The 27,380-nt window shown below is 36.2% G+C and overlaps 1 protein-coding gene across 1 annotated transcript in view; it reads left to right on the top strand.

The window, feature by feature from the left end:
- The window catches only part of ABCA13 (ATP binding cassette subfamily A member 13), a 173,880-nt gene that overhangs the window by 71,939 nt on the left and 74,561 nt on the right, over nucleotides 1-27,380 (top strand). Inside the window, exons 36-41 of the mRNA XM_090137138.1 lie at nucleotides 542-728; nucleotides 2,967-3,185; nucleotides 5,012-5,208; nucleotides 5,988-6,145; nucleotides 6,537-6,767; nucleotides 12,598-12,688. Coding sequence (XP_089993264.1) covers nucleotides 542-728; nucleotides 2,967-3,185; nucleotides 5,012-5,208; nucleotides 5,988-6,145; nucleotides 6,537-6,767; nucleotides 12,598-12,688 — 1,083 coding nt within the window. The remainder of the gene's footprint in view (nucleotides 1-541; nucleotides 729-2,966; nucleotides 3,186-5,011; nucleotides 5,209-5,987; nucleotides 6,146-6,536; nucleotides 6,768-12,597; nucleotides 12,689-27,380) is intronic.

The raw sequence follows: 27,380 nt of genomic DNA on the forward strand, positions 1-27,380 counted from the left end.
ACAGAGATGCTACAGGCCCTCATCATCCTTGTGCCGCTCCACTTCTCTAGAAGTTCTTTCTCGAGCTGAGGAGCCAGAACTGCATACAGTACTGCTCAAAGAGATCTGCTTTGCTTTACTGACTGAGATAGGATTAATAGGATTAATTGGCCATGGCTGTTAATGCTATGTTAATGTTATATGCCTGAAACTGATTGACATATGAAAGAATTCACACAGAAATTTCACATATTTATGAACATAAAATAATGATTTTTTTCTATAATATAGCTTTGTTATGACAAGTTTGTGGACATTCACTCAGCCTGATGTAATTCTGTTAGGCTGCTTTTTAAAACTGCAAATTGGCCAAAATGTTAGCAAATATTAACTGGTACAGGATCTCTCATTTCAGTTGGGCTTATTTGAGTTCAAAGCACCTGAACATCTGTTCAGGTTTTTGGTAAATGGCAACAAAGTTTTAGTTAACTTGTTATTTATTCCCTTTGTATATGTGTTGAGACTTGAAGATCCTCTTGGTCTTCTGCTCTTCCCTTTACAGACTTAGCACCTCCAGGCTGGAAAGGCACTTGCACAGAAGGAGCCACCATTGGTGTTGTGTTGCTGTCTCTCACCAAAGAGCACGTGGATAACCATAAGGCTGCTGTTAAAGACCTCAGCCTTACTTTCCATAAAGGCCAAATAACAGCACTCTTGGGACCTAATGGAGCTGGCAAAACAACAGTTATGTAAGTCTGCCAGTTAATAGTGCTTCTGGTCTCTGCTACGCTTTCTTACTTCAAAACATTTGTTCTCTCTTTCCTGCTTTGTTTTTGTTTATGCTATATTTAAAATAAATATTATCCTTTAATTTTTAAACTCCTCATAACATGTGAAATGTGAAGGCAATATGTCTATGGCAAAAGCAATGCAGTGAATTATGTCCTCTGTGCCACTGATACCATGATGAAATTGTTCAGTAGCAGTTGGGCATGCTTGATTGTGGAGATGAGCACCTCTCATGAGCATCCTGTGCGTACCCCAGTCACACAGGGTATGGAGACTTAAGGGTTTTTATGTCTTACTCATAGTTGTTACAAGAGGCTTCCTGATCAGAGACAGAAATAAAATGAAAAACATCTGAATTAAGAAGTATGTGTATTTCTTTTTGATAATTCTGATCAACTTAAATAAAACCAGTGATGTAGGACAGGGAATCCATTAGCAGTTACTCCTCAGTGAGAATATACATGTGGAAAAAGAAATAATGGACTGTTAAATTTGGCTGGGAAAAGTGATTCTGGAAGTGAGGGAATGAAGGGTTGTTGAGATCTTGAAGGGAGAAAAAAAAAAAAAAAAAGAGCCAAAAAGCATTAGCAGTGTTCCTCTAATTGTTAAATTGCACTGATGTTGCTGCAGTGATGTTAAGATGTTCCTCCGGAAATCACAGAATCATAGAATGGTTTGGGTTGGAAGGGATCTTTAAGATTATCTAGTTCCAACCCCTCTTCTATAGGCAGGGATACCTCCCTCTAGATCGGGGTGTTCAAAGCCCCATCCAGCCTGGCTGTGAATGCTTTCAGGAAGGGGGCATTCATAACCTCACTGGGCAGTGTGTTTTTGTGTCTCACCACCCTTCCAGTAAAGATTTTCTTCCTAATATCTAGTCTAAATCTAACCTCTCACAGTTTATAGCCATTTCCCCTTCTCTGCTCTTTTAAAGTTCCTCCCCAGCTTTACTGTAGGCCCCTGTCAGTTACTGGAACGCCACTATAAGATCTTCCTAGAGCCTTCTCTTCTCCAAGCTGAAGAGCCCCAGCTCTTTCCATCTGTCCCATGGGGGAGGTGCTCCAGCCCCCTGATCATCTTTGTGGCCCTCCTCTGGATGTTCTTCAATGACTTCATGTCATTCTTGTATTGGGGGCTCCAGAACTCGATGGAGTACTCTAGGTAGGATTTCACGAGAGCACAGTAGATAGGTGGAATCACCTCCCTCTACCTGCTGGTCACGTTTCTTGTGGTGCAATCCAGGATACGGTTGGCTCTCCCAAGAGTCAACACTCACCATTCCTTTTGCTCAGGGCTGCTCTCAAGCTGTTCTCCACCCAACCTGTATCTGTGCTTGAGATCGCCATAACCCACATTCAGGACCTTACGCTTGGCCTTGTTGAACCGCATGAGGTTGTCATGGGCCCACCTCTCAAGCCTGTCCAGGTCCCTCTGGGATGGCATCCCTTCTCTCTATTGTGTCAACTGCACCACTCAGTTTAGTGTCATCTGGCAGCTTGCTGAGGGTGCACTTGATTCTGCTGTCCATGTTGCCTACAAAAATGTTCAATAACACTGGTCGCAGTGCCAATCCCTGAGGAATACCACTTGTGACTGACTGGTCTTGGATGCTGAGCTGCTGACCACAACTCAGAGTGTGGCTGTCCAGCCAATTCCTTATCTAGGGAGAGGGTGGTCCATCCATCACATCCATTTTTCACCAATTTGGTGACCAGGATGTCATGTGGGACAGTGTCAAATGCTTTGCACAAGTCCAGGTAGATGACATCAGTTGATCTTTTATCCGTTGCAGCTGTAACTCCATCATAAAAGGCCACCAAGTTTGTCAGGCATGACTTACCCTTGGTGAAGTCATGTTGGTTACCACCAGTCACCTCATCTTTATTTTCCATGTGCCTTAGATCTTCCTGAAGGCCCTACTGCTCCATGATCAGGAACAGAGGTGAGACTGACTGGCCTGTAGTTCCCTGGATCTTCTTTTTTTCTCCTTCTTGAAAATGGGAGTTTTTTTCCCCTTTTCCAGTCAGTGGAAACTTCATGAGACTGCCATGATCTTTCAAACACGACTGATAGGGGCTTGGCAGCTTCACCTGCCAGTTCCCTTAGAACCCGTGGATGGACCTCATTGAGTCTCATAGACTTGTATCCAAGCATGAGATATGCTTATATGCTGATTTTCTTTCCTTTTCTTGCATCAGATCACTGTTGACTGGTCTGTACCCACCCAGCTCTGGTACCATTCTTATCAATGGAAAGGACATCCGAACTGACCTGGCTGCCATCAGGACAGAGCTGGGTGTTTGCCCACAGTATGATGTTCTGTTCAACATACTAACAGTACGAGAACATCTGCTCCTTTATGGATCAGTGAAGGCACCCGGCTGGACAAACGAGCAGTTGAATCAGCAAGTCAGTGGGTAAGAGTTCTTTCCTTTGTTGTCAAGTAAATCAGTCATCTATTGCAAAACACTTAAGCAGAAGTGCTAAAGCAAAATTGGAAAAAGAAGTAACTGGAAACTACAAGATTGATTTCCATGAGTTTTTCTCACGCTTTGCATTCTGAAATTGATTTTCTAGTTTCTAGCCTTTACTTGCATATATTTGTAGTGAAACTGTCAATGTTTAAAAATCTGATACACTGAACTATCAAATGATCATGTTTTGATTGGAGCGGAGATAGCCTGGTAGCAGTTGTAGTGGTTTCTCCCTCATGCTGTCTGCCTAACATTCTTCCTGTTGTTGGATAGGCAGATGGAAGCTAAACTAATGTTTTCATCCTGAGATTTCACTTAAGTATACACTGACTTTATTATCTTTTATTTCTCTTACATTTCTCTGAAAATTAGGAGCAAAATGTATGCTCTTTTAATAGTGTGCCAGTGTAAATATTGCTTACCTTTTGATGCATGCTAGCCTTTGGGGTGGGCATTTCCACATGTCAATAGAAATGCCAGGCTGATGGGATTGTTCTTTAAACTACAATTAGGCATATGCAGATTGATTTAAGGCAAGGTGGCTTTCCTTTTTAATAGCTATTATAAAATCCTGTTTAAAATTTTGATGTGAAAAACCTCTGGCAAGAGATGCTGCAATCTCTCCAGAAACAAAATAAATAATTCTTCAAAACAGCAAGGGAAAACCAAACATATTGCTTAGTTAACATTTATACAAATTAATATCCTTTATTTTATTGTACTTAGTCTGCTGATCTGTAACTTCAGCAGCAGTCTGTCATAGTAATGGCACATAAGCATGCTCAGGACTCTGCAGGCCTTGTCACTTAGATAAAAATTAATAAGACAATAAATAGCATAAAATACTTCATATAATAATAGGGAAAAAAATAGAAAAAAAAAAAAGTTTTTCGTTAAAGAAATAAAAAGAAAGCAGCTTTTAAAGAGATTAACAATCATCAGTTTCCGATACATATCTGTAAAGCAACTACTTAAAAAATACTAATCTGCATATTCACTCAAATGAATCAGGAGATTTGACCATTAAGCTGTTTATATTTTGTTTGCCAGGCTGAAAGTAACTGAAAGCTTTTTGGTCAATGACTGGATATTCAGTGTGATGAAAAGTGAGTTGTTGGTCTTTCAGTGCTGTCACACCCCATGAAACAGTTGAAGGGTCACACAGTGTGTGTGTGTAAGGCACCCCCCAGTCCTTTGTGCAGGAACCTCCAAGTAGCTTGAAGTAGATTACCTGATCTTCTACCTGGATATTGTTAATCTGTTTACTTTACAGAAACATTTCTTAAATAACAACAATAATAATAATAATAAAGCAATGTTACAAGAAGTAGTGTTACCCTATCATTTGCTTCAAATGTTCAAATGACTACAGGCATTTTTAAAGTTGATTACATACTAGCAAAAACTGAAGCGCTGTTTGAGTTGTGAAACAAACAATCCTTACTTGTGGTTTAAGGGCCTATAATCTAGAGTTTGCTTAAATCAATAAGCAAACTAGTATTTATTCTGTTGAATTTAATTTTAAAATTATTCTGATCCCGCCCAGCACTGTTACGGAATAGTTCAACCATGACAGGTATTATCGTTTGTAGGTAGAAAATAAAGTTCTCTGTTTTCTATTAATTTTTGTAACCAAACTCTAAAATCAGTCAGAGGTAGTGTTTTGTTACCTTTCTTTTACAATCTTTTTGATCATTCTGCAGTGAGTGGACATGAGATGACTTGAAAGCTTTTCCAAACTTGGTCAAGCATCTATATTCCTTTTTCAGAGCTCTGGAAGATGTGGGTTTATCCCAGCACCAGTACAAACCTGTTGGAGCCCTTTCTGGGGGAATGAAAAGGAGACTGTCGATTGCCATTTCCTTTATTGGAAACTCAAAGACTGTTGTTCTAGATGAGCCCACCAGTGGAGTAGATCCATGTTCCCGCCGTAGCATTTGGGATGTTATACTGAAGTACAAAGCTGGTACAAAGTTTAGATGCATTATTTGTTCATTATTTTCCGTTCTGCAATTCTGTTTCAATAAACTTAAACAGGAAAGTTTGAATATTAGTATTGCTATTTGGTAACTAAATACATTAATTTCAGAACTAACATTTAATCAATTCAGGAAACTTTAAAGCAGCAAAGTGAGACAAGAATTACCTCTTAACTCACAGAAATATATTTAATCCAACAGGTTCATTTTAGTTTCTAGACCTTTCCTAGCATTTCTGTTGTCTTTTCTCTGTTTGTTTCTTTGCTTCTCAAAGCCTTCTTTTTCCTGGATTTAATTTCCCATTTTGTACATATCTGTGTGTATAATGATGATTTTCTAATGATGATAGACTCATCAGTCAGTCTGCAACATTAACTTTTTAAGTGCCTTATGGTGAAAAATGGACTGTGGGAAGTCAAACTTTTCAGCAAGTGAACACTCAATTAGCTGTAATATACCACAGTGAATAATCCAACAGACACTGCTGTTATGTGGTTTTAAGGAGTCCTTTAAGCTCTTATAGAGTAGCCTGAACTTATAGTAGGCAGTGTCAAGCCATTACATATAATAAAAGGCAAAGATTGTTTAGACCTGAGTCTAGAGTACCTACTGAGTGTAAATCTTGAACAGAGGTTTTATTTGTGTCTCGGGTTATGTTTCGAAGGGAGCTGAAACACATTCTCTCAAGGTTAAAGTATCTTCCCGAAAGGCAGATTTATTTCTGTGGGAGCAAGGATTTGTAGATGTACTAATTTTTCTGATGCAGGTTGCACGCTGATCTTTACTACTCACCATCTTGATGAGGCAGAGGTGCTCAGTGATCGCATTGCCATTCTGCAACAGGGCCAACTGAGGTGCTACGGTTCTCCTTCTTATCTGAGAGAAACATATGGCCAGGGACACAATTTAACGCTCATAAAAAAGGTATACTGAAAATGTATTGTGCAAAACTTAACAGTGCCTGCCAAGTAATAGTTGGTTATATTCCAAGGATATTCTAGGCATATTCTTCCTCGCTAGGAAGTAATATGTGAGAGAGAGACAGCAAAAAAGGTTTCAATAATTTTTCTTCTTATTTATTATTAGTGTTTTACTTAGAAGAATACAGGGACATCTCTGAAAATGATGAATTTAAAGATTTAAGTGTTCTTTATTCCTGTGAGATAGTCTTTGTGTCCCGGGTTAGATGATGCAGTTTAATCAGTGGAGATTTTCGTATATGACTTCTACAATCAAGTTCTTTGCTTCTGCTAACAATTTTTTTTTTTTTTTTTTTTTGTGTGTGTGTGTGTGTTTATGATTGTTTTCTTTATAGCCTTCTGTGTTTGAAATCCAGGATTCTAAGCATGTTGTCCGGGTCACGTCATTTGTGCAGACTCACATCCCAGAAGCTTTCTTGAAAGAGAACAGTGGAACTGAACTAACCTATGTGATTCCAGAAAGGGCAGATAAGACCTCTTTTAAAGGTCTTTTCCAGGCTTTAGATCAAAGCCTTCATCATTTACATGTGACCGGCTATGGCATTTCTGACACCACCTTGGAAGAGGTATTTCTAGTTTTCTTTGTAATGCCACCTTCTTTTTAGAGAATCTTGTATTTACTTCTATTTGCCCTTGCTTGTATCTGTCATATTTCATAACAGTTTCTTGTGAGAAGCTTGTTTAAAAAAAAAAAAAAAAAGACAACCCCCCCCCACAAAATCTATACTTTGTATTTTTGCTGTTACTATTAAACTGAAAGGCCACTCCACTACAATGACTTTTGCTAAGAATCTGATGTGAATCCCGAAGAACTGTGTAACTCATAAAAAGTTTTTTTGCGTTTAACAAAGGAAAATTTGTGTCTGACTTGATCAAAACTGCTATTGTTGTCCTAAATGTCTAGCATCTGGATGAACTTTGAACTTGTAAGATTTGGTTCAGATAGCTCTGGGGAGAGGAAAAAAATACAGAAAATACTTTTTGAATTACAAAGATCTAAATCTTAGGACTTTGCATAACTGTGCTGGAAATCTCTAAGGAATATTGTGTGTATACTGGGGAGGGGGATGAGAGAGATATGTATATATATGCACACACTAAACAGAGCAGAGAAGAGGACTCTGTGTGCTACTTCATCACTTTGGAATTTAGCTGTGTAGCTAGTCATATCAGTGAGAAGTTATGTTCCTTGGATTGTTTTTACCTGGATTATAACTTTTAAACATCAAGATTATAGATCATTTTGAAAATAACACCTTTTTTCTACTTCAAGTGATGATAGGAGACTAATGTCGGCATTTTATGGTATGAAGACTACACTACTTTTATTTGGTGCAATTCACTCAGCATCACTTTGTGAAACTGATTTCTCCTGTGACTACCTATAATGACTATCTATGCCTATAAAAACAGATGATGTTGGACAGTATTTTTAACAGAAAATTGAAAGATATGTTAATTAAAAACCCCACTCCAATAACAATATATTAAATACAGATGCCTATGAAGTGTTATCTTTTAATATACAGCAATAAACTCTGTGTAGAAGTGTGTCTCATCTCCTTCCGTTTCATGGAAATGTATAAAATGTTATGTAGTGTTGTAGTCAGCTAGAACACAAAGTCTCTCAGATAAAATACTTTTCCCACTTTTATGAAGATGAGGCTTCTGAAGGCCTGTCAGATGTTAGTTATGCATTGTATTTTAATGTGTGATATTCGTATGAGGATTAATGGCGTTAGGTGTTTGAAAGTGTCAACAGTTCTGAGTTTGATGTTAGTAGTTTAGAATCACTGCTCATACATAATCTATGGGGAAAAAATAAAGAGAACCTTATTAATGTAAGTAAAACTTCAAATGTCAGTAGTTCAAGAAAGTAATTGAACAGATTCACCACCAAGTGGAGCTGCTGTACCCTGAAGTGATCCATTGGAATATCTCTTTAGGACTGTTTTCATATACTACAGACTTTTTAGCAGGCTTTATAAGTGTAAACATTTTGTTTTTAAACTGCAGTTCAGAGAACACTATGACAGCACATGCATGTTTTATTTTGAAGTGAAGCTCTATACAACTGAGTTTTTTTATAAAGAGAAATAAAAAGCCTCCTTGCTGATTCTCTCACATATGAACACAGTAAGTTAGCTAATGTGGCAAGAATTTGCTGTGGCAATGGACGAGGGGGGAAAAAAAGAAATATAATACAGGTTTATAAAGCGAAGTCTGTCCTTTCTCTGTATAATTCTATGTGGCGAGTCAAAAACTATTGGAAAACTCAGTAATTTGCTTTCAAATTATATGGGGTGATTAACATGCTGTAAGTAAGAATAATATTTACTGACAGTATTTACAGATTTTAAGGCATTGTGTATATTGACAGATTTTTTGGGTACATCCCTATGTCCCTTTGGGACATCCTAAGACTTTGCAGAATTTGTAAAGTAAATGTGAAGATGTCTCTGGAAGACTTGGAGACTTCTTTAGTTGTGCTACATCTGCTATTCAGTTGTGAGCTTCCTTCTGCATGTTTTCTGCAGGGAAGGTTAAAATAAAAAGCTTTAAAGATGGTATTTGATATTGATGTATCATTCTTCAGCTTGAAGACTTAATGCATTAATTTAGAATGATTTCTGCCATCTCCGTATCTCATCCTTAGTTGCTATAACCTCCATACTCCATTTTCTTATCAAAAGCCTCTTTGCATTGGCAACTAAATGGATAGCACATAATAGTGCTATTTAGTCTATTCAAACAATTCAATCTGAAAACAAAGCACTCTGACTTTAAAGGAACAAATGTGTTACAGTCTTCATTTTATCCTTTGTTTTCGTTCTCTCATTCACTCACCATTATTCTTCTTTAATGTGAGGGATACTTCCTCTTGCTAGAATCTTAGATTTCAAGGGAAACCTGTTTGCCATTCATTCTTCAAAAGAATTTTGAAGTTCTAACAAAATAAGTTCCTGACACGTTCAAATCTCTCTAACGTTATATTTGCTTCATTTTTTATTTAAAATCTTTTCCAACTCTGTTTTTGTGTACTTCATAGTGTTTATAATCCAAAGATAGGAGAGAAAAGAGGGGGGATAGAAGGATGGTTACTTGAACTTTGTATATGCTGAATGCTCTCTGGAGGATGATGATGAACTTGCTAGCAATTCTGAGTTTTCAAAACTAACTCCTTTCTTGCTTAGCATTGAGGAGTGTACTAAATCACTGAAACTTTGCAAAATAAGATGTGTCAAAATATATGTTATTGGAAATTCTTTAAATTCACTTCGTTGCCCCAAAACTTTCCCAAGAAAGGCCTTGACCTGTTTTGGCCTTGAAACAGTATATAGCCTCTAATGGGATTCAGTTCTGTTTAGTGTGCTCTAACATCTAATAAGAGCACAGTTATGTTAATCTATTTCATTGTGGTATTGCTACCTGTTCAGATCTTTTTCCTAGAGGGCAATGCATCTTCTATACCTGCTCACAACCTGGTGGTTTGAAAGAAGCTGCCTGACTGGTAGCTGCTACTTGCCACTAGTGCTATCCTCCTAGACTGCCAGCATTATCTCAATCCTCGGGAATGGCAGAGGTGGTCCTACAGAATCAGGCATGCAGCCAGTTCTCAGGGCCAAGTGTGGCAGTGAGCCAGGCTACTCCCCTCTTATTTTAAAGGAGGAAATTTTATTTCCTGGAAAGCATAGGTTTTCTGTTGCTCTGAGCTGTCAAATGTCTATCTTTGTCTGTGTATATAAGTTTCACAATCAGGAGTGTTCCTGTTTGGCAAATGGCTGAGATCAGTGGCCAGACATTGACTCAGGTCAACGTTCACCCATAGTGAATTTCTCTAGGATTGCTTCTGCATCATTCCAATTAGGGAAACATTGTAACTCCAGAAGGCTATATTAATAATGAGCTGCCTGGAAGAAAATATGAATATAATGTGAATGGAAAACATACCAAAAGGAGAATTGGAATTTATTTAAGGTTAGTGTGGATTACAACTGTAGATTGGAAACCTCCAAGGGATACTGGGTACTGTTGGTACTGCTCAGGAACTGAAGAAAATTCAGTTCCTGAATTCAGTGAGCTGAATTTTACAAAATGTAATTATTCCTCACGTGAAAAATGAACATTTTCTAAGAAGGAGATTTTCAGATTTGGGTATTTGAGTGTTATCTGTGGTGGTTCTGGTATAGAACAGTGTTTATGTAGTATTGTTCTCTGCTCAAAGACGTGTTCATAGGAGTCTGCATTGTATTGGAAAGGTGTTAAATGTGACTTCCATGTGATCTTAATCTCATGTGCTTTTTATTTTTTTCCAGGGACTTTCTTCTGTCTTATATACTACTTTTCCTTTTATCCTCACAAATTTTACTACTCTTTTGCAAGTTTTTTTGTAAATAAACTGTAAACAGCAATTAACATTTCCCACTCAAAAATGGCTAAGATACACACGGATTTGTAGAATAGAAGAGCAAAAAAAGTAATGCTTAAATATCAGAGTATAGCGTTATGCATTAGCAAAATGCTGTGGGTTGGGTGGGTTTTTTTTTTTTTTTTGGTTTTTTTTTTTTTTTTTTTTTTTGATTGTATGGTAAAATCTTACCTTTAAGTGATTTGTGATTACAGGCAAACTTTTTCTTCTTTACCTCTGGGAGAAATTTTGATGCTGATCTGAGTATGTGCAAGTAACAACCTGTAGATTATCTATTGTCCTAGCCAGAGGGCAGCAGTTCTTTGTGGTATTAGCCTGTACAGTTTGCTTTGGTTTGCTTGACAGATTTGGTGTGCAAATGATCTGCCTACAAGCAGGCCCAAAGCAGCAAATTAGAATGTGGCTTTGGGCAGCCAGGATCTCCCTGCCAGGTCTAACAGAGAAGTCAGGAGGTATTTAATTTCTTCTATCCCTGCAATTGCTAATGCCCAGAAGTGTTCCCTGAAACTTGACAGGTAACAAATGCAATCAATAATGACAATTATATGGCAATTATATTGACTAAAAGAAACTTAGTTTATATAGCAGTCAGGGCTCAGCAAATCAAGAAACATATTTCCACAGCAATAAATGCTTCAAATTGTTTGTGGGGTTTTTTGTTTGTTTGTTTTTGTCTATAGCACAAATTCCTTAGAAACAAGGAATTTTTTTTTTTTTTTTTTGTTATAGTTGGTATTGAGTTCTTTTGCAGAAAGAAGTAAACTGTTTCTTAATGATTTTGGAAAGTTTTAGTGTAGTTATAATTGGTATCTTGCAGTTCAACTCAAACAGAGAAGAGAAGGCTTTCATCAAGAGAAAGTAAATCTTGGTTGTAATTTTGCTGTTCAATTAGAGATGCTAACAGTAGTTGTATTTTCTGTTATTTATTTATTTAATCTGAATTTCCCAGGTCACTGTTTCAATTGCAGTTCAGATTTGGACATTTATTTTATTTTTCATTTGAGTTTACAAGAAGTGGGCTGAGGATTAATAATTAAGTCACCATGAAAGCTGCTCTAGGCTTCATCAAGGCTGAGAAACTGAGAAATGAAATGCATCTCTATAAAATTCAAAGGACTTTATGTGTATTGAACTATGAAACAGGATTAAGCATGCTGTAGGGAGTGTAACACAAATCTGTTTAGCAAAACGTATTTCCTAGGTAATAGATTTCATTGTAAAATTGGTGTAATCTGTTTCTTTTAATGTTATCATTAGCTTCTTTATGATGTGTATGTATTTCCCCACTTAAGAAGATCAAACTCTTATTATTTTTGTCCAGTGAAGACTTTTAGATTGTTATGTTTATTACAATAAAATAATTTTGGTGTTTCACACAGTGTTTTTTTAGATAATAGGATTTTCATTAGATCAACAGATTAGCATCGTCTTCCAATCTGGAGTATGAATGCAAGTTGTTTTGCTACAAAGCATACATTAAAATTGATTAAAATTAATCTCCTTTTTCATATTTAACGTCAAAGAACCTTTATCAGTTGCTGAAGGATAATGGCAGTGGTACAACTAGAACTCTGGTAGCAGATCCAGATGTGTCCATGCATTTCCAGCTTGAGAATCAGAAAAGATTTGAAGCTGCCCATATACCCTTGATAAAAACTGAAGTAAATGAGTTCCTATACATGCTACAGTTTAGGAGCATGAAATGTCAAAAAAGCATAGCCAGTCTATTGAAAACTCTTATCAGATAGATGGTGACTAGGACAACAACACTCTTTATAGGTGGAGTATATTGGAATTTATTTCTTGCCCCTTATTCTCAGGGATACCTCTTCCAGAGTGTTTGAATAATTTTATAGTCATTCTCCAGCAGAGTGGCCACTGCAGCCCCTACTACTGTCTGATAATGGTTTAAAAACAAGTAGTCTATAGAAAATTGAATCTAAATAATTTTTTCTTCTCTCTGAAAGGTATTTCTGAAGCTACTGCAAGACTCGGAGAAGATGTCATTTGTTCCACAAGAAGCACATCTGAACAATGCAAAAGATGCTGAATCAGCCTGTAAGTAGAAAATTGGATACTTTCTGAGGCAGAAATCCAAAGATCCAAGCATGCACAAAGCTTCTGGAGTTGAGGGATGCATAAGCAAATGGAGAACACTGTCTGTAACAATCTGGTAGTAGGTGTACAACTGTTATGATTCACCTAAATATCACTTTGCAGTTTTCTTCCCATCCTTCTAAAATATATTTACAAGCACACACTTTCTCTTACTGCATCAGTGTTCACATACTTGCTACACTCTCTGACAACTAATTGCCCCCTTTAACTCACAATGGATAAATATTTCTGAGATACGCAGTGGATATATTGTGTGGGATCAGTTAGAAAGGTATACTCATTTCCATCTACGTTCAAATAATAATAATAAAATTTGTTTCCTTCAGTATTAGAAGATGCTTTTCCTCTCCTTTGACATGTTGTTTCAGATTTGCTTGCTTATTTTTCAAAGGAACTGTTGCATTTTTTACTTGCCTTCTTGCAAATACAGGAAGAGTTCCTTGTTAACATTTGTGAAAGCCTTAGGAAACTTGTTCTCCTTAAAAAGTTTTGTTAGAAGTCACTAATGTGATGCCTTGCAAAATGCAGGTCTCGAGGTTGCTAATGTTGCTTGCCCACCAAGCTGACCAGTATTTTCTCATTGTTCCTGATAGTCTTGTCTCTTTCTATTTGAAGATTTATGTCTAGATTATAGAATTCTTGGGTTAGAAGTGCAACACTTTATTCTATATGGAGTAGTTTGCTTCAGTGTTTGTAGAACATAGGCACAGCAACTCCTGGACTGTGAATGGATTATTATTATTGCTGTAATGGAAACAATAATTTTTGATCTAAGCTATTATTATTTGTTATAATAACTTCAATTGGATCTGCCAATAATGAATAATCAGTGCCAAGAACTGTGGCCTAAACTGAATCCTTTTCTCTCAAAGTGTGAACATGAGTGGATAATGTTTGGAAAGGGTCTTTTTACTGGGATATTTCAGTTCCTGTTGAAATAGGGAAAAATATAACTATATGGTAAAAACAAAACAACAACAACAGCAAAAACCAACAAAAAACTCTTCACTAGGTAAAGAAAATTTCCACAGTAAGTGGTGAGAACAAGATTTCTGTTTAAAAGATATTTTTCAGTAGCTCTTTTAAAAGAAAATAACAGTCAGTTGTGCATTTATTCAAGGCTCAGCTAGGATATTCAAACCTGTTTCAAATCAAAACAGTGTCTTCTCCGTATTCCATTTTCATTAAGAATAAAAAATTCCTAAATTAACCAAAATGCAGTTTACTGTACTTAAGAACTTGATATCTTTTACAATCAAACTGTTTAGTACTTGTCACATTGATAAAGAATCTAGTAAATCAGAAGCCCTATGTTTTTCAGTCTGATAAATTATAGTAAGAAACTGTGCTAATAATGCCATTTCTTTAGGGATGAGAGTGCTAGAAAATTGTCATTCAATGCAGATGACTGTCATTCATCATTAAGGACAGTTGTGAAGTGTAGGCATAAGGGATCTGGGAAATGGTCATGAAGGTATCCATCATTGTCAAAGTTAACCAGAATACTCTGTGGGCAATAGCTTGACCTGTATAATTTTGAAAGCAAATTCAAAGGCAGTCAAACTTTCTGTTGTCAAAGTAGTAAAATGAATTTTCAAAATCCCCTACAGCAAACAGCTTGTTTATTGGGAAGATCACAAGATGCTGCTATTTGATTTATGAAAGAATTTGCATTAGAGAGCTCCATTTACAAAGTATAAGACAGGAGTGTTGGGTATCCTTTGGTGGTACTGAGGCATTGAGGGCTCAGGTTTGCGTAGAAACTGAAATGTTATCTTTTATCTCCCCGAAAAGTTGGTGTATTGAAGCTGTGTGCGTGTCCCATCTTGAGTAGAGAAAATGAATGAAATCAGTACATGACTTTGGCTGATGACAATGCCAAGAAAACGCAAGAAATATCTGCTTTGTAAAAATGGACAGTATGTCACTGAAGCTAGAGCTTTGATATTTTCTGGTCTTGTTTTACAGTGATTTACTATGCTACATCTGACAGCTGGTAGGGTGCTGTGTTTTTAATTTGTGACTAAAACAGTGCTGATGACACACCAGTGTTTTGACTATTGCTGAATAGCGATTGCTGTGCCAAGACTTTCTCTGTTTTGCACTCTGGCCCTCTGTGTACTGCATGTAGGCTGAGGGATATACAAGAAGCTAGGAGGGGACACTATCTGGACTAGAGGTTTATCCTACTCTTCACAATCACTGTTTCACACTATATAGTGTCAACATTGTGTCAACCTCAGCAATAAAAACTGAGGGAAGATTTTTGGGGATGGACGTAGTCATTGCTTGGAGATTGGCTGAACATTGGTCTACTTGTGGGAGGTACTTCACGATCGTCTTTGCATCACTTTTTAAAATATTTTTATTTTTTAAATATATATATTATTTTCTTCCTCCTCCCTTCACTTACAAAGATATCTTTATACTGACACATGAGTTTTCCTGCTTTGGCTCTCCTTATTCTACCCTTGATGCTATGGGGTGATGGGAGAGAGTGAGTGAGCAGCTGTGTGGTGCTTAGCTGCTGGCCAGAGTCAACCCCACCTCTCCTCTTATGCCAGATAAACTCAGAATTATTTGACTCTCTAGATGGGAATATTATGGGAAAGCAGAAGTCCTTTAATTTATTTGTGATATATACATATAAATTAATCATGCAATTAACTTTAAAAATACAAAACACATTCAGTGTAACTTCTAGTAATGTTTCTTTGCAGAAAGTTTGCTCGTTTTTTAAATTTTATTTGAAGGAAAAGCTTGGAATAAAACCTACATTTTCTTTTCATGGGAACAGTTAAGATTTTCATTTTAAGTCAGGGTATGCCTATGTATGCTGACATAACATATGTATATACTATAAAGTAGACATGTATAATTAATTTCTATGCAGGTGGGACACGATTGATGATTACTGTTTTGTAGCTGTGGAAAAAATGGATAGAATGAGTTTGCAGTGACTGAATGATAAAATCATTGGAACCAAATACTCTTGAGAAGTGGAGAAGCCAACTTTATGGAGTACAGAAAAGCTTACCATAAACTACAGCAGGCAGTATGTGTTCAAATACAATCAGCAGAACTGAGAGCAAGTCTGTGGGGTCCATAGCTAGTCCATACCTAACCATGAATAAACAGCAAATTTTTCTAAGCATATGCAAAAGTAGAAAGTAGGCTACAGAATGGATTCACTAAATTGGTAAAGGACTAATAATGGAACGTTTAGACTTTCAGAAATCTTGCTGAAGAACCAAAGGAATTAATTAATCTTGTTGGATTTTATGTCTTAGACAGGTTTGGGAGATACCAGCTTTGGTACAAAACTCTTCAAAAAGTAAAGTACAGTTGGAACTATACTGTAAAATCAGAGTTTAAATGGAAGTAAACTGTTGGAAATTCAAAATAAATAAAATAATAATTTTTACACTCAGTGATACGTAGTGTTGGCAATTCATTATCATGAAACATCATAGAGACTGACTGTGATAAAATAGGCCATAGAAGTGTATTAAAGCTTATTCATCTTTATACTGCTTGGTTAAGTTAGCCACTGAAAGTGTTAGAATGGAAGCAAGTTGATGCATACTAGTTTTACTAGTTGTTTAAACCTGAAGCATACATTTCAGTCTTCTAGTAACTCAACAGTATAGATAATTCTTTGCTACAAATTCAGCACTAGAAACTAAGAAAGAAGTGCCGAAACAGCTCATCTAGAAGTATTAGGTACATTGATTTCCTTCAGATAATTTACTGTTGTTTTAACTATTTTCTTAGAGGAAATATTGTGATTCTGGCATATGTTGAAAATTTCTCCCCTTTCTGTTCCTTAGATTCTTATTTCTCAACCCTGAGTCTTGCTTCTTTTTTTTTCTTTTTGTCACACTTTCGAGAGTGTCTAAAGCATAGAATATTAGTAGTCATGAAAAGATTTCTGATTTCACAGGTCAGATCATCTAACTTGTTTAAAGTTAATATGCATTTTTATTTTCTCAGTAAGGGCATAAATGTAGCTGCTTTTATCCTTCTGAAAATAAGTGGTTAGGATTTTATACTTCACATGTTTCATTATTCATCTGCTATTTCTGTCATCCAAAAATATTCCCTATCAGTTGCTTTCCTTGTGGTTGATACCTGGTCTTTTTCCAAGGTCTTGGGCTTTCTGTTAGAAAGGCTTGTTCATTAAATGGCTATTGGCAAATGGAAAGATGGCACTCTTTTTCAGTAGAGAGAGGAATTTTCACAATGCCAAGAAGTTGATGTGCTCCCTATTGTTCATTTTCTTTCCATCCCCACATTTGTCTCTACTGCTGGTAAATAAAAGAAATGAACCCTGTCTGCCTTGCTCACAGAGGCCTTTTGCTTCTTTCATCCTTACAGATAAAAGTAATAAACTGCCTGCCGAAAGCAGCTCTCAATTAAAATATATGATTGCAGTTTTCTGCATGGATGAAAGCAGCTGAGAAAATAATAATCCCACCTGAAATTTCTGTTTTGGAAATCATTATTTGCTCATGAATATATTCTGTTGATGGAATTGAGGTAGTTCCATAGAAGGATAACCTTTCTGTGTTAGTAGTAGCTGCTTTCCTTCACTGTGTAATTTAGTATTTTCATTGGTTCCTATAATTTAAAACACTTAGACTGAGAGGTATGCTTGAAGAAATGTCATGCATGTATACATATAAATCAAGATGTGAGGTTGTGGTTTGAAATTTACTGAGTATTTCTTATTTCTACCTAATCAAAAATAATAAAGGTGTTGTATCATTCCAACTCATGATGGAAGAGAGACTGCCTTTTCTGTTCTATTTAGAGGAAGCACAATCATCTAGAGAGACATTTTTTGTGACAAGATAGGTGTGTTAATGTGATGGTGATGACTGCATGTTGAATTTCTATATGTCTCATCCTATCTCATAGCTCATCTCCTATGCTTAGGTACTTCTTGGAGTTGAAGGACAGAAGATTCAGATAGTTGTGGATGCACTAAAAATACTTTGCTTATTCAAAGTTGATTGGTGTTATGTGAATGGTCTTAGCGCTTCATCCAAGCGATCAAGTCACCTCACTTCTCTAGCTTGTATGTCTTGCTTATTAGCATTTTGATTTCTCATTGACAATATGTTTCTTTAGGCTCTGTTTTTTTCTCTCAGATTTTCTAGTGCTTCCTTTTCTCCCTGTCTTCCCTTCTCTCCCTCCCTCTCTCTCACTTGTGTGTGTATGTATATATACACACCAGAAGAAGGTATTAGTGGTATGGCAGTAGAGATTGAACATTCCTGCCAATATGCCATTACATTTTGTTACTGTGTGACAGATGGCAGCAGAGGGACAGTCTGAGAGAATGGCGTCTGACATGGGAGTGTAGCTGGAGCAAAGGTGTGTCACTGAATTCCTCCATGTGGAAAAAAATGGCACCCGCTAAATGATTATGGAAAGCAAACAGTGAATGTGAGCACAGTGAGGTGGTGGGTGGTGCATTTCAACTGTGGTGACTGCAGTGTGAACAGAAGCCATGTTTCAGATGACCATACAGATTTTTTATAAGAGTGGCATGCAGGCTCTTGTTCATTCGTGGTGAAAATACTTAGCTAATAGTGGTGACTGTGTTGAGAGAATTCGCTCTGAATTATTGTGCATATATAAAATATGACCTCTACCTCTGCAACCTTGCCTAATTTTCAAGAATTTCCTGTTGTTTTCTTTCAGTTCCTATATATTGTTTGGGCTATTACAATAGCTACATACAGGGAGAAGGTATTGCTAGCCTTTATGAACTTTCACAGTATTTTTAAAATCCTCTCTTTTAATAAAATATTCAGGAGGCTTGTTCTACACTCTGCAGGACTGCTTGTCTTTCATTTCATATCTTAATAATTCCTAAGTAATCCTTAATTAATAAATAGAGAAGTAGAAATCTTCCTAGGAAGTTATATCAGACCCTAGCAGGCAGGATTTCTGTATTAAATTACTGCTTTTGTGAATGATTTTGTCACTGTGCTTTTTAGTGGTGTCTCTTTTTTTTTTTTTTTTTTTTGCATTAGTAACATCTCCAAAAATCTGTATTCAATGGCAAGTTAAAACAGCAAGGTGATGGATTGCCTGATATAACGCTAATATGGGCACTCCTATAGCAATATTTACTTCCTAGCTTAAATTGTAAAATCCTTTCTGGTTCATGCTCTTTCTGTTGCTCAGCAGTAAGAGTTTTACAAAGATAATGTTTTTAATGTTCAAGATAAACTGGTTATTTGTCTCCTTTGTAATATGGGATCTTTGTTGGAGCAAATTTTGACTCAGAGAATTGAAGTCTCAGATATAATGTCAGAAAACATTTATTTTTAATGACTTGTCTCAGCAGTGCAATCATTTTTAATAAAGGGTTTGTGTTCTTCAGAAGGTATCCTAATCTTCAAACTTCTTTTTGATTCTTACTGTATTTTATACACCCCTTTTTAATGTAAAAAATTCAGTATGGTCCCTTAAATTGCGGTTGGTAAATATTCAGTACTGTGGATAGGATTCAGACTCTTATGGTTGGGCCATAACTTTATTAAAGGGGAAGTTTAAAGAAATAGTCATTCCATAATTCAAGTTTAGCCTTCCTTAATAAAAGGAATGAAAATACAGTGAAGAGGAAGAAATGATGTAATAAAGCTTAACATACTGTGAAATAGGATGATGTTTGTAAATCAAGGAGGCTCTTTGATAAATTTTTTACAGTTCCTTATATGAATATTATGGAACATCAGAATGAAAAGCTCTGTGTTCACTCATGTAAATTATCAAGCACAAAAATGTAGAGTGTGATTTAATTTATTAACTAAATATGATAAACCTTTCTGAGGGGAAATAAACACGTGACATTTTTCTGCCAGCCTCAGTGTGTGAGGTTTGCTTATTGCTATGAAAACAAAGACTTCATAAATTAATTTTCTATTTCAAGGAGGAGTGGCTGATGTAAGTCACTAAATGCATTTAATCAGGTCTGAATGGATGCTGGGGAAAAAATCTATTTTGTAGGATCAGATTTTGGGCAAGTGATGGTCTAGTATTTTATGTATTTAAGAAGTGGTGACACTACTTTCTTCTGTCAAAGGCATGTTGGGCACATCTCTTATCCTAATTGTAAGAATAATTTCTTTTCTTAAAAGTGGTGGTGAGGGTGTGGCAGCACTCAGGTAGTGAGAGTGATTGGCCATAGACATAGGACTGGAGTCCTGTTTTCTTAGGGACTGCACAATGTAATCAGAATATGAGTTACCTTAAATTGACGAAATATTTTATACAAACTCCTCTGGACCTTCTCTGTCAAGGGTTAGATCCTCCACAAATGCAGATTCTATCCTCTCTAAAGAGAAGATTGATGAGAGAACATATAGTAGGCATTTGTGAAAGCATAAAAGGAATTATTGGTAATTCATGCTAATTTAGCCAAAATGATTCAGGTTAACCCCTGAAGGGGAAGAAAAGTGAAATAGAATAAGTTTTTGTCCAAGTGATTTGAAGTGTTCAACATGGAAGTGCTGGAAGTATAGATTAATACAGATGAAGACTTGATGGCACAAATGGATGGCAACACGAGCCAGCAATGCCCTAGCAACCCAGAAAGCCAAGTGGACTGCATCAAAAGAACTGTGGCCATCAGGACAAGGGAGGAGGTCCTGCCCGTCTGCTCTGTGCTGGTGAGGCCTCACCTGGAGTACTGCATCCAGATGTAGAGTCCTCAGTACAGGAGAGACATGGACCTGTTGGAGCGTGTCCAGAGAAGGGCCAAAAAATGATCCAAGGGATGGAACACCTCTCCTACAAGAACAGGCTGAGAGAGTCTGGAGAAGAGAAGGCTGCTAGGTACCCTGATAGCAGCTTTTCAGTATCTAAAGAGGAACTGTAAGAAAGAATGGGACAGACTCTAGCAGGGTCTGTTGTGATAGGCAATGGGGAAATGATTTCAAACTTAAAGAAGGGAGATTTAGATTGGATAAGCTTTTTTTTTTTTTTTAACAGTAAGGGTGATGAGGCACTGAAACAGATTGCCCAGAGAGATGGTGGAAGCCCTGTCCCTGGAGGCATTCAAGGTGAGTCTGGACAGGGCTCTGAGCAACCTGATCCAGCTGTAGGTGTTCCTGTTGCAGAGAAATTGGACTAGATCATCTTTAAAGGTCCCTTCGAACTCAAATAATTCTATGATTCTACAATTCTGTGGTATATATTTTATAAATGAAGATGCTATATGTTTGTGTGCGTGTGCACACAAAGATTTTAAAACATGCATTTTGCTTTGATAATGTTCTTGCATTATGTTGCATTACAGTTGCAAATACAAATCCTTTAACTTCAACCATGTAAGTAATTTAATCTAAATGGTCATTTTTATCAATTTTTATTTTTAAGAAATACTTATCAAGCCTAAACATGACTTTTCCTGAAATGGAAATGGAAAATTGCTTAGGGAGAGCTTCATGGAATATGTCTACTTTCTTGTGTCTCTGTTCTGTCATTAAAAGTTTCTTTTTTTTTTTTTTTTTTTTGTAAAAGAGCCCTCAAAGAGATTATTTCTGAATACTCATTGTTGTGATTGTAGAACATGATTTTAGAACTTTTGTTTTTTTCTTCTGAACTTCTGTGTTTTTCTTCTGCAGTTGAAAATAATATGAATGTTCAAATATATTGAGAATACCTTCTCAACTTAAATTTATTGGCAAATAGAAGTTTTTGGAAGACTCATACTATCATGTTTAGGAACATAAAGATATATTCTACCTCATTTTTTTCTGTATAAATGTCTTAAAAATCACTCAGTAGATGCAATCAATATTTGTGTAGGTAAGTCGGAAACGGTAATGTTACTGTTGTGATATACTTAATCAAGTCACGATGTAGGAAGTGAAAATAATATAGAAGAAGTTAAGATTCATCCTTCCTTCATTGTTTTTATAATATCAGTTTTCGTAAGGCATTTTAGTACTTCAGTTTAACCATAGGATCTAATGACAGAATTATTGGATTGCCTTCGTTTATTTTGCTTGTATATTTGCTGTTGGGAAAATTACTGTCTTTGCATTTCTGAGGCTATGATAAAGCTTTGAACTAAGGTATTATTTGCATTTCTTTACACAGATTTCTGTTTCACACTTTAACTGCTAGAACTACAGGTGTAACTGCTTGCTTCTCATTCTCAGGTCAGGATATTGCTAGTAATCACGTATCTGTTCTCTAGATGGTAGTAACATTCTGCAGGAGGACAAGAGTTTCATTGCTTAAAGCTAACAAAAAAAATCTGGTTTAGGAGCTACAAGGAAAATATACAGAGCAGATTCGATCAGAAAGGCAGCATACCAAACAACCAGCACTTAAGGCTGCATTTCTTTTTGTTAGCAGTTCAGGCAATAACTTAATATAGGTCACGAGATGACAACTTGTTAAGATTTGTTTATTACACTGTTGCCAGTTAATTCCTCATCTGAAACATAGAAGTGCAATTTTATGACATATAGACCCTATGTTGGACTTCTGTATAGGTGGTAATTTTAATCTCATCCTATATGTCTCTCTGTTTTGCAGTTTGTACAGGTTACTGTATTCATTGGAGGCATTAAGAAAAAAAATGGAACACTCAGTTCTGTTAATCAAGATCTTTGTAGCAGTTTAGTACCACTATTTATGAGATAGCAGAATGCTTGAGGAAGTAAGCTGTTCATCAGATACATTTTTCAATTGTTTGCTGTAGCTGTAAGTCTGAATAAAACATGCCTCTTGTAAAACTCAGTTATCTTTCAGTTTTGAATTGTTTTCCTGCAGAAATTCTGACATGATTTTATTGTTATTAGAACAATTCCAGTAAAGACAGCATCTAAAAATATTCTTAATTATTCTTAATTATTGCTCCATTTGTTGTCAAAGTTTTCTCTGAGCAATTTGAGGAGGCTTGTTCCAGAGTGCTTTTAAATCTTGCATTTAAGCTTTTATGCTGCAGTAGAGAGAGCACTCAGCTTGTTTCTCGTCTGCTCTTTCTCCAGTTCTTCACCATCACAGCAGAAGTACTGTGGGCTGTAGCTCCATTATCTAGATTTGAATCAATCTTGAAATGTTGTAACCTTAGAGTTGGTGTGTTTGTCAGATTCTAATAGCTAGAGTATTGATTTACACTTCTGAAAGTATGAGGAAATGATCTCAAATGATGTGGTGCTTATTGTAATAAGAGAGTATCGTGTTCTATATGGTGAATGTCTGCCTGTGCATGCACAAATATATTCTTTCTGCCAAGTCTGCTTTGTATCAGGTCAGGTGGAGTCTCTTCTGGACAATTCTGACAGACTGTATTTCCCTGCTTTTGTACTTATAGAGAACACTATATGGACTGCTGTGAATTAAGGCATTGCAAATAGGCTTTTGTTTTGTAACCACTTTCCTGTGCCTGTTTTTAATCTCTCCCTCCTTTTCCTCTCATTCCCTCCTCCACATGGCAATTCATTGCAGGTGCTTCACTGCAGGGAAGATAGTATACAATAAAACTAACTATTTATTTGGAAAATTATCTTCTAGAAATTGAAATCTGTGTACTTGTTGCAAGTTAATCATATGGAAATTTGGAATTGGAGAATTAAGGCTGCCCCAATAACATTAATTTTCCTTTTCAGGGCATGATATGCTTATGTCCATCTGGCTGGGTCTTCATCTATCTTTTGTTTCCAGAGAATATGCTCTTTCATGATGAATGTTTTCTGGCAACAATGGAGTTGACCATAGAAGACTTGAAGATACTTGTGCTTTACTCCAACTTATTCTTCAGTATGATTTAGGCAAACAATCTGAACTAAAGTGTACAGAAGAGAGAGAAATAAAGACAAAGATAGTGAATGATGGAAACAGTGTATTCAGCAATATGCCCTTCTCCTTCAAGACCTGACTAGTTTAGATGGCCAATTATCCTTTGCTTTCAGTGCAAGAAACCCTTTTTGATTCTCTTTGGGATGTGCAGGGTAATGGATGGTAAAGGACCATCACTGTTTCTTATTTCTTTATACTCAAGCAGCAGTATATTGTTCTCATTGGTAAAGAGAGGAAAATCAACCATGTCGTACTTGAAATCTAATCCCCTTAGTTTATACCTATGATAGTTCTTTAATAAATGGAGGAGGTGCTTTCACCACTCACTGTTACATTCCAAAATGCATATATATTCAGATGAGCTTCTTTTATGTGTACATGCTTATCCATTTTGCTATTAGTAAAACCAGCAAATGGTGTTTTGACATCAGCAGCAGCTAGAGTGTTTTTTTTTTCCCTTAGCTATTATGATGGCCATAACTGTGGTACTTTGGTTCCTCAATGTGAAGTCTGTTGTTCCAGACATGTTATGGACTAATAATAAGAAAAAAAGCAGATTCTTATCACCTTTGACAGCTTGCAGTCTACTTTTAAGGCTGAATCCAATGAATAGATAACGCAGACATACGGGTTTGGGAAGACGAGAGCGTAAACCAGGTGCATAAATTAAAATCAAAGAACTCAGTTCACTGATCCCACTCTGTCATGTTACTTTCCTTGTCTCTAGTGGATATTAGTAATGTATTTTCCATTGCTGTTTAATTGTGTATCTTTCATGAGTCTGTACAATGTGCTTTCTATTTGCAACAAACATAATTGAAAGTCCTAGATACAAGTAGTGATATCCAGGATCAAATGCTGTTGTTTGGCTGCATCTCTGTCTCTGATTTATTAAAAAAATTCAGGAAGAAACAGAAAAAAATATTTTGTTGATAAAGCAGAGCTTAGGCTTATAGTACTTCTGCTTGTTTTAAACATTTAATTTTTCACAAAAGCACTTTACTTAACTATACATTTCCTTTTAGGTAGCTGTACTGAGTCTGGCTGGGATGGACTTTACTGAACCCACAGCAGTACATATAGTGCTCTGTACATGTAGCTAGGAGACTGTTGATATCACACCAATGTTTTGCTGAGCAGTGCTGGCATAGCATCAAGACTCTCTCCAATTCTCAAACCCCTCAAAACCAGTAGGCGAAGAGTAGACAAGAGGTGTATTTTCTCTCCGCCTTCTTCCTTTCAGGACAGGGAGTGAAAGAACCATTGTGGGGTTTAGCTCTCCATTGGGGTGAAACCGCAGATGCATCTCCTCAAGTGCTTCTGCCTCTTAGGAATACATAATTGTATATAATTTTATAATGGGGACAAACCAGTTCTCCAGTTCTCTTACAGACTGCTGTGGGTAGGCCTGACTTTAGTATTCTTGTCTTCTAAATAGAAGGTTAAGGAATCTGAAAGAAGTTTGTTCTATTTGTTTCCTAAGCTTCTTGTCTGTAAGTGAACTTTTGTTCATGTCCATTCCTCTGTGGAATGCAATGATAAGGGACTTCAAGAGGTTAATTTAAGTCTGAAATTTGTCTTTTTCTGTGGATATTTTTAGGGGTTCTAAATTTGATTTTTTATGTGTGTTTGGAAGGTATGAGTATTCAGTAAGTTTTTCTGCTTATGTTGATGCTTTCTTGGTTTTCCAGTAGAAATAAGGTTTGTACTTCACACTGTCCTCTCTGTGCCCTGTACAATGCTGACACATTAAATGAGGCATCTTGAGTTTTAAGAATGTCTTAGATAAAGAGAGGAAATCCTCTCATCAGTTAACTTTGTGACTTGAGGAAATGGAAGATTAGAGCTATGATGGAAATTCTCAACAAAGTTGTGTAGCATCAGAAAACAGAGTTGTGACTTTAAAATAAGTCATTTTAATAGTGAACTTATTTATGCAGAGAGATGAATTTTCAAAATTTTTGTTTTCAACTTTATGACATGTTCTGTTTCTGCTGTATTAACTATGTAAATTGTTCCAAAATACGAAAGTCTGTCTGTGTGGATTGGGAAGTACACCTTAATTGTGAACGTCATTTGCTTATTGTATATAACTGCAATCATAAGGCTAGCAAGATGGCTTTTAGTAGCTGGCTCAAATTTTTAATTTTGTGATCTAAATTATCATAGAATCATAGGGAAAAAAAAAAAATTGAATTCTCAGCCCTGAGGTTTCCCAAAATTCTTCACAATATCTCGCTCTGCTCTGCTGCCCCAACAGTTCTGGCTCTGAAACTCCACCGCAGCTCTGGGCTGAGCATGACCAATATGAAGGAATGAATGACAATATGTCCATAAACTTTTTGCATAAAAATTGATACTATAACAGATGTCAACTAGTCTATATCTGATAGTCTGGATTGCATTACCAATGGTAATCAGAAAGTATGTTCCCATTAACTATGTGTTTCATTTATGTTTCCTGACATACATACCGAATGTAGGTAGTGCATAAATAATTACAAAAAAACTACAAGTTTTATAAAGCAAACATTAATTTTGTAGGTTCTAAGATAAAAGTAAATGAAAATATGATTAATAGATACCAAGGGTTAAATGTTAAGTGTACACATAAATACTCTGAGATTTTATCGTGCCGAGTAATTTAATACCTCAGGAATCTTAAAAGATTTTTGAGTCAATTATGGAAAGCCCGATACAGACTACTTTTCACAGTGTGTCTGCAGTCAGACAAAATGGCATGATGCATGGAGAACACAAAGAGATCAGTACATGAATGCATAATGCTGTTATACAAATCAGTTGCACTTTCACATCGATAGCAGTACTGAACACAATATGTCTCAAGACAGATATGGTAGTAATATAAGTGATTTGAGACAAATGGTAAAGGTCACTAGGGCTATGAAGATTTTTATAAGAGAAGACTGAGAGCTTGAGATTGTGTATGCAGAAGATAGATTAGGAGCTCCTATAATCCATCTCCTATAAAAAGATTTAAGATTGTATCCAGCACCATCAAACAAAATAAATTCAAAACAGGTAAACAAGGTAGTGATTTCTGTTGTTGTTTTGTGTTTGTTTTTTTTAACATGAAACATAATATCATGAAAGACTTCAAGGTCACAAAGATTAAAAAATAAAATGATTTGACACATTCTGCAGAGATTTATATAATGAATATGGACTTTCTTAGAAAAGTCAATAATTTTAAAAAGTTTTTTAAAAAAATGCCTGAGGCAAATAAATACTTTTAATATAATGATTTATTGCATCTTCTTGTGATACATCTTGGCTGGCCAGCTTCGGAAATATTGAAAAAGTGTCAGGATATTGGGCCAAATGAACCATTGTTATTATCTAGAACGACAGTTTCTCTTCCTATTGCAATCTGAATGAATTTGTTAGCTTTTCTCTCTACTCCATTTGTCAAGAAACAACATGAATGGCAGCTTTGATTTCCCTTCCTGCCCTTAGAAAGTAATTGTGATAGCCCTCTTTCAGAGATTCAAAGGGAGCAAACATTTTGAAGGATTTTTCACTCACATTTCATGCTTATAATCTATGAACAGATCTGGGACTGTGGCAGATTTTTCATTGTATTCTGCTGCTTTGTACTTTTCTTGCATTTCAATACTTTGAAAGCTTTGATAAAAGAGAGATAGTATATTTTACAATTGCAGAGACACTCAGCTAGAAATACAGGATCTCATTTATTTTAAAAACACCCATCCCTTGCAAATTATTCTTCTTTCAAGTGCCTCTGTGTGTTAACTGTGGAAAATCTTAACATAATATGATG

The sequence above is a fragment of the Phasianus colchicus genome, chromosome 3 (genome assembly GCF_987193195.1).
Source record: "Phasianus colchicus chromosome 3, bPhaCol1.hap1.1, whole genome shotgun sequence".
Lineage (NCBI taxonomy): Eukaryota > Metazoa > Chordata > Aves > Galliformes > Phasianidae > Phasianus > Phasianus colchicus.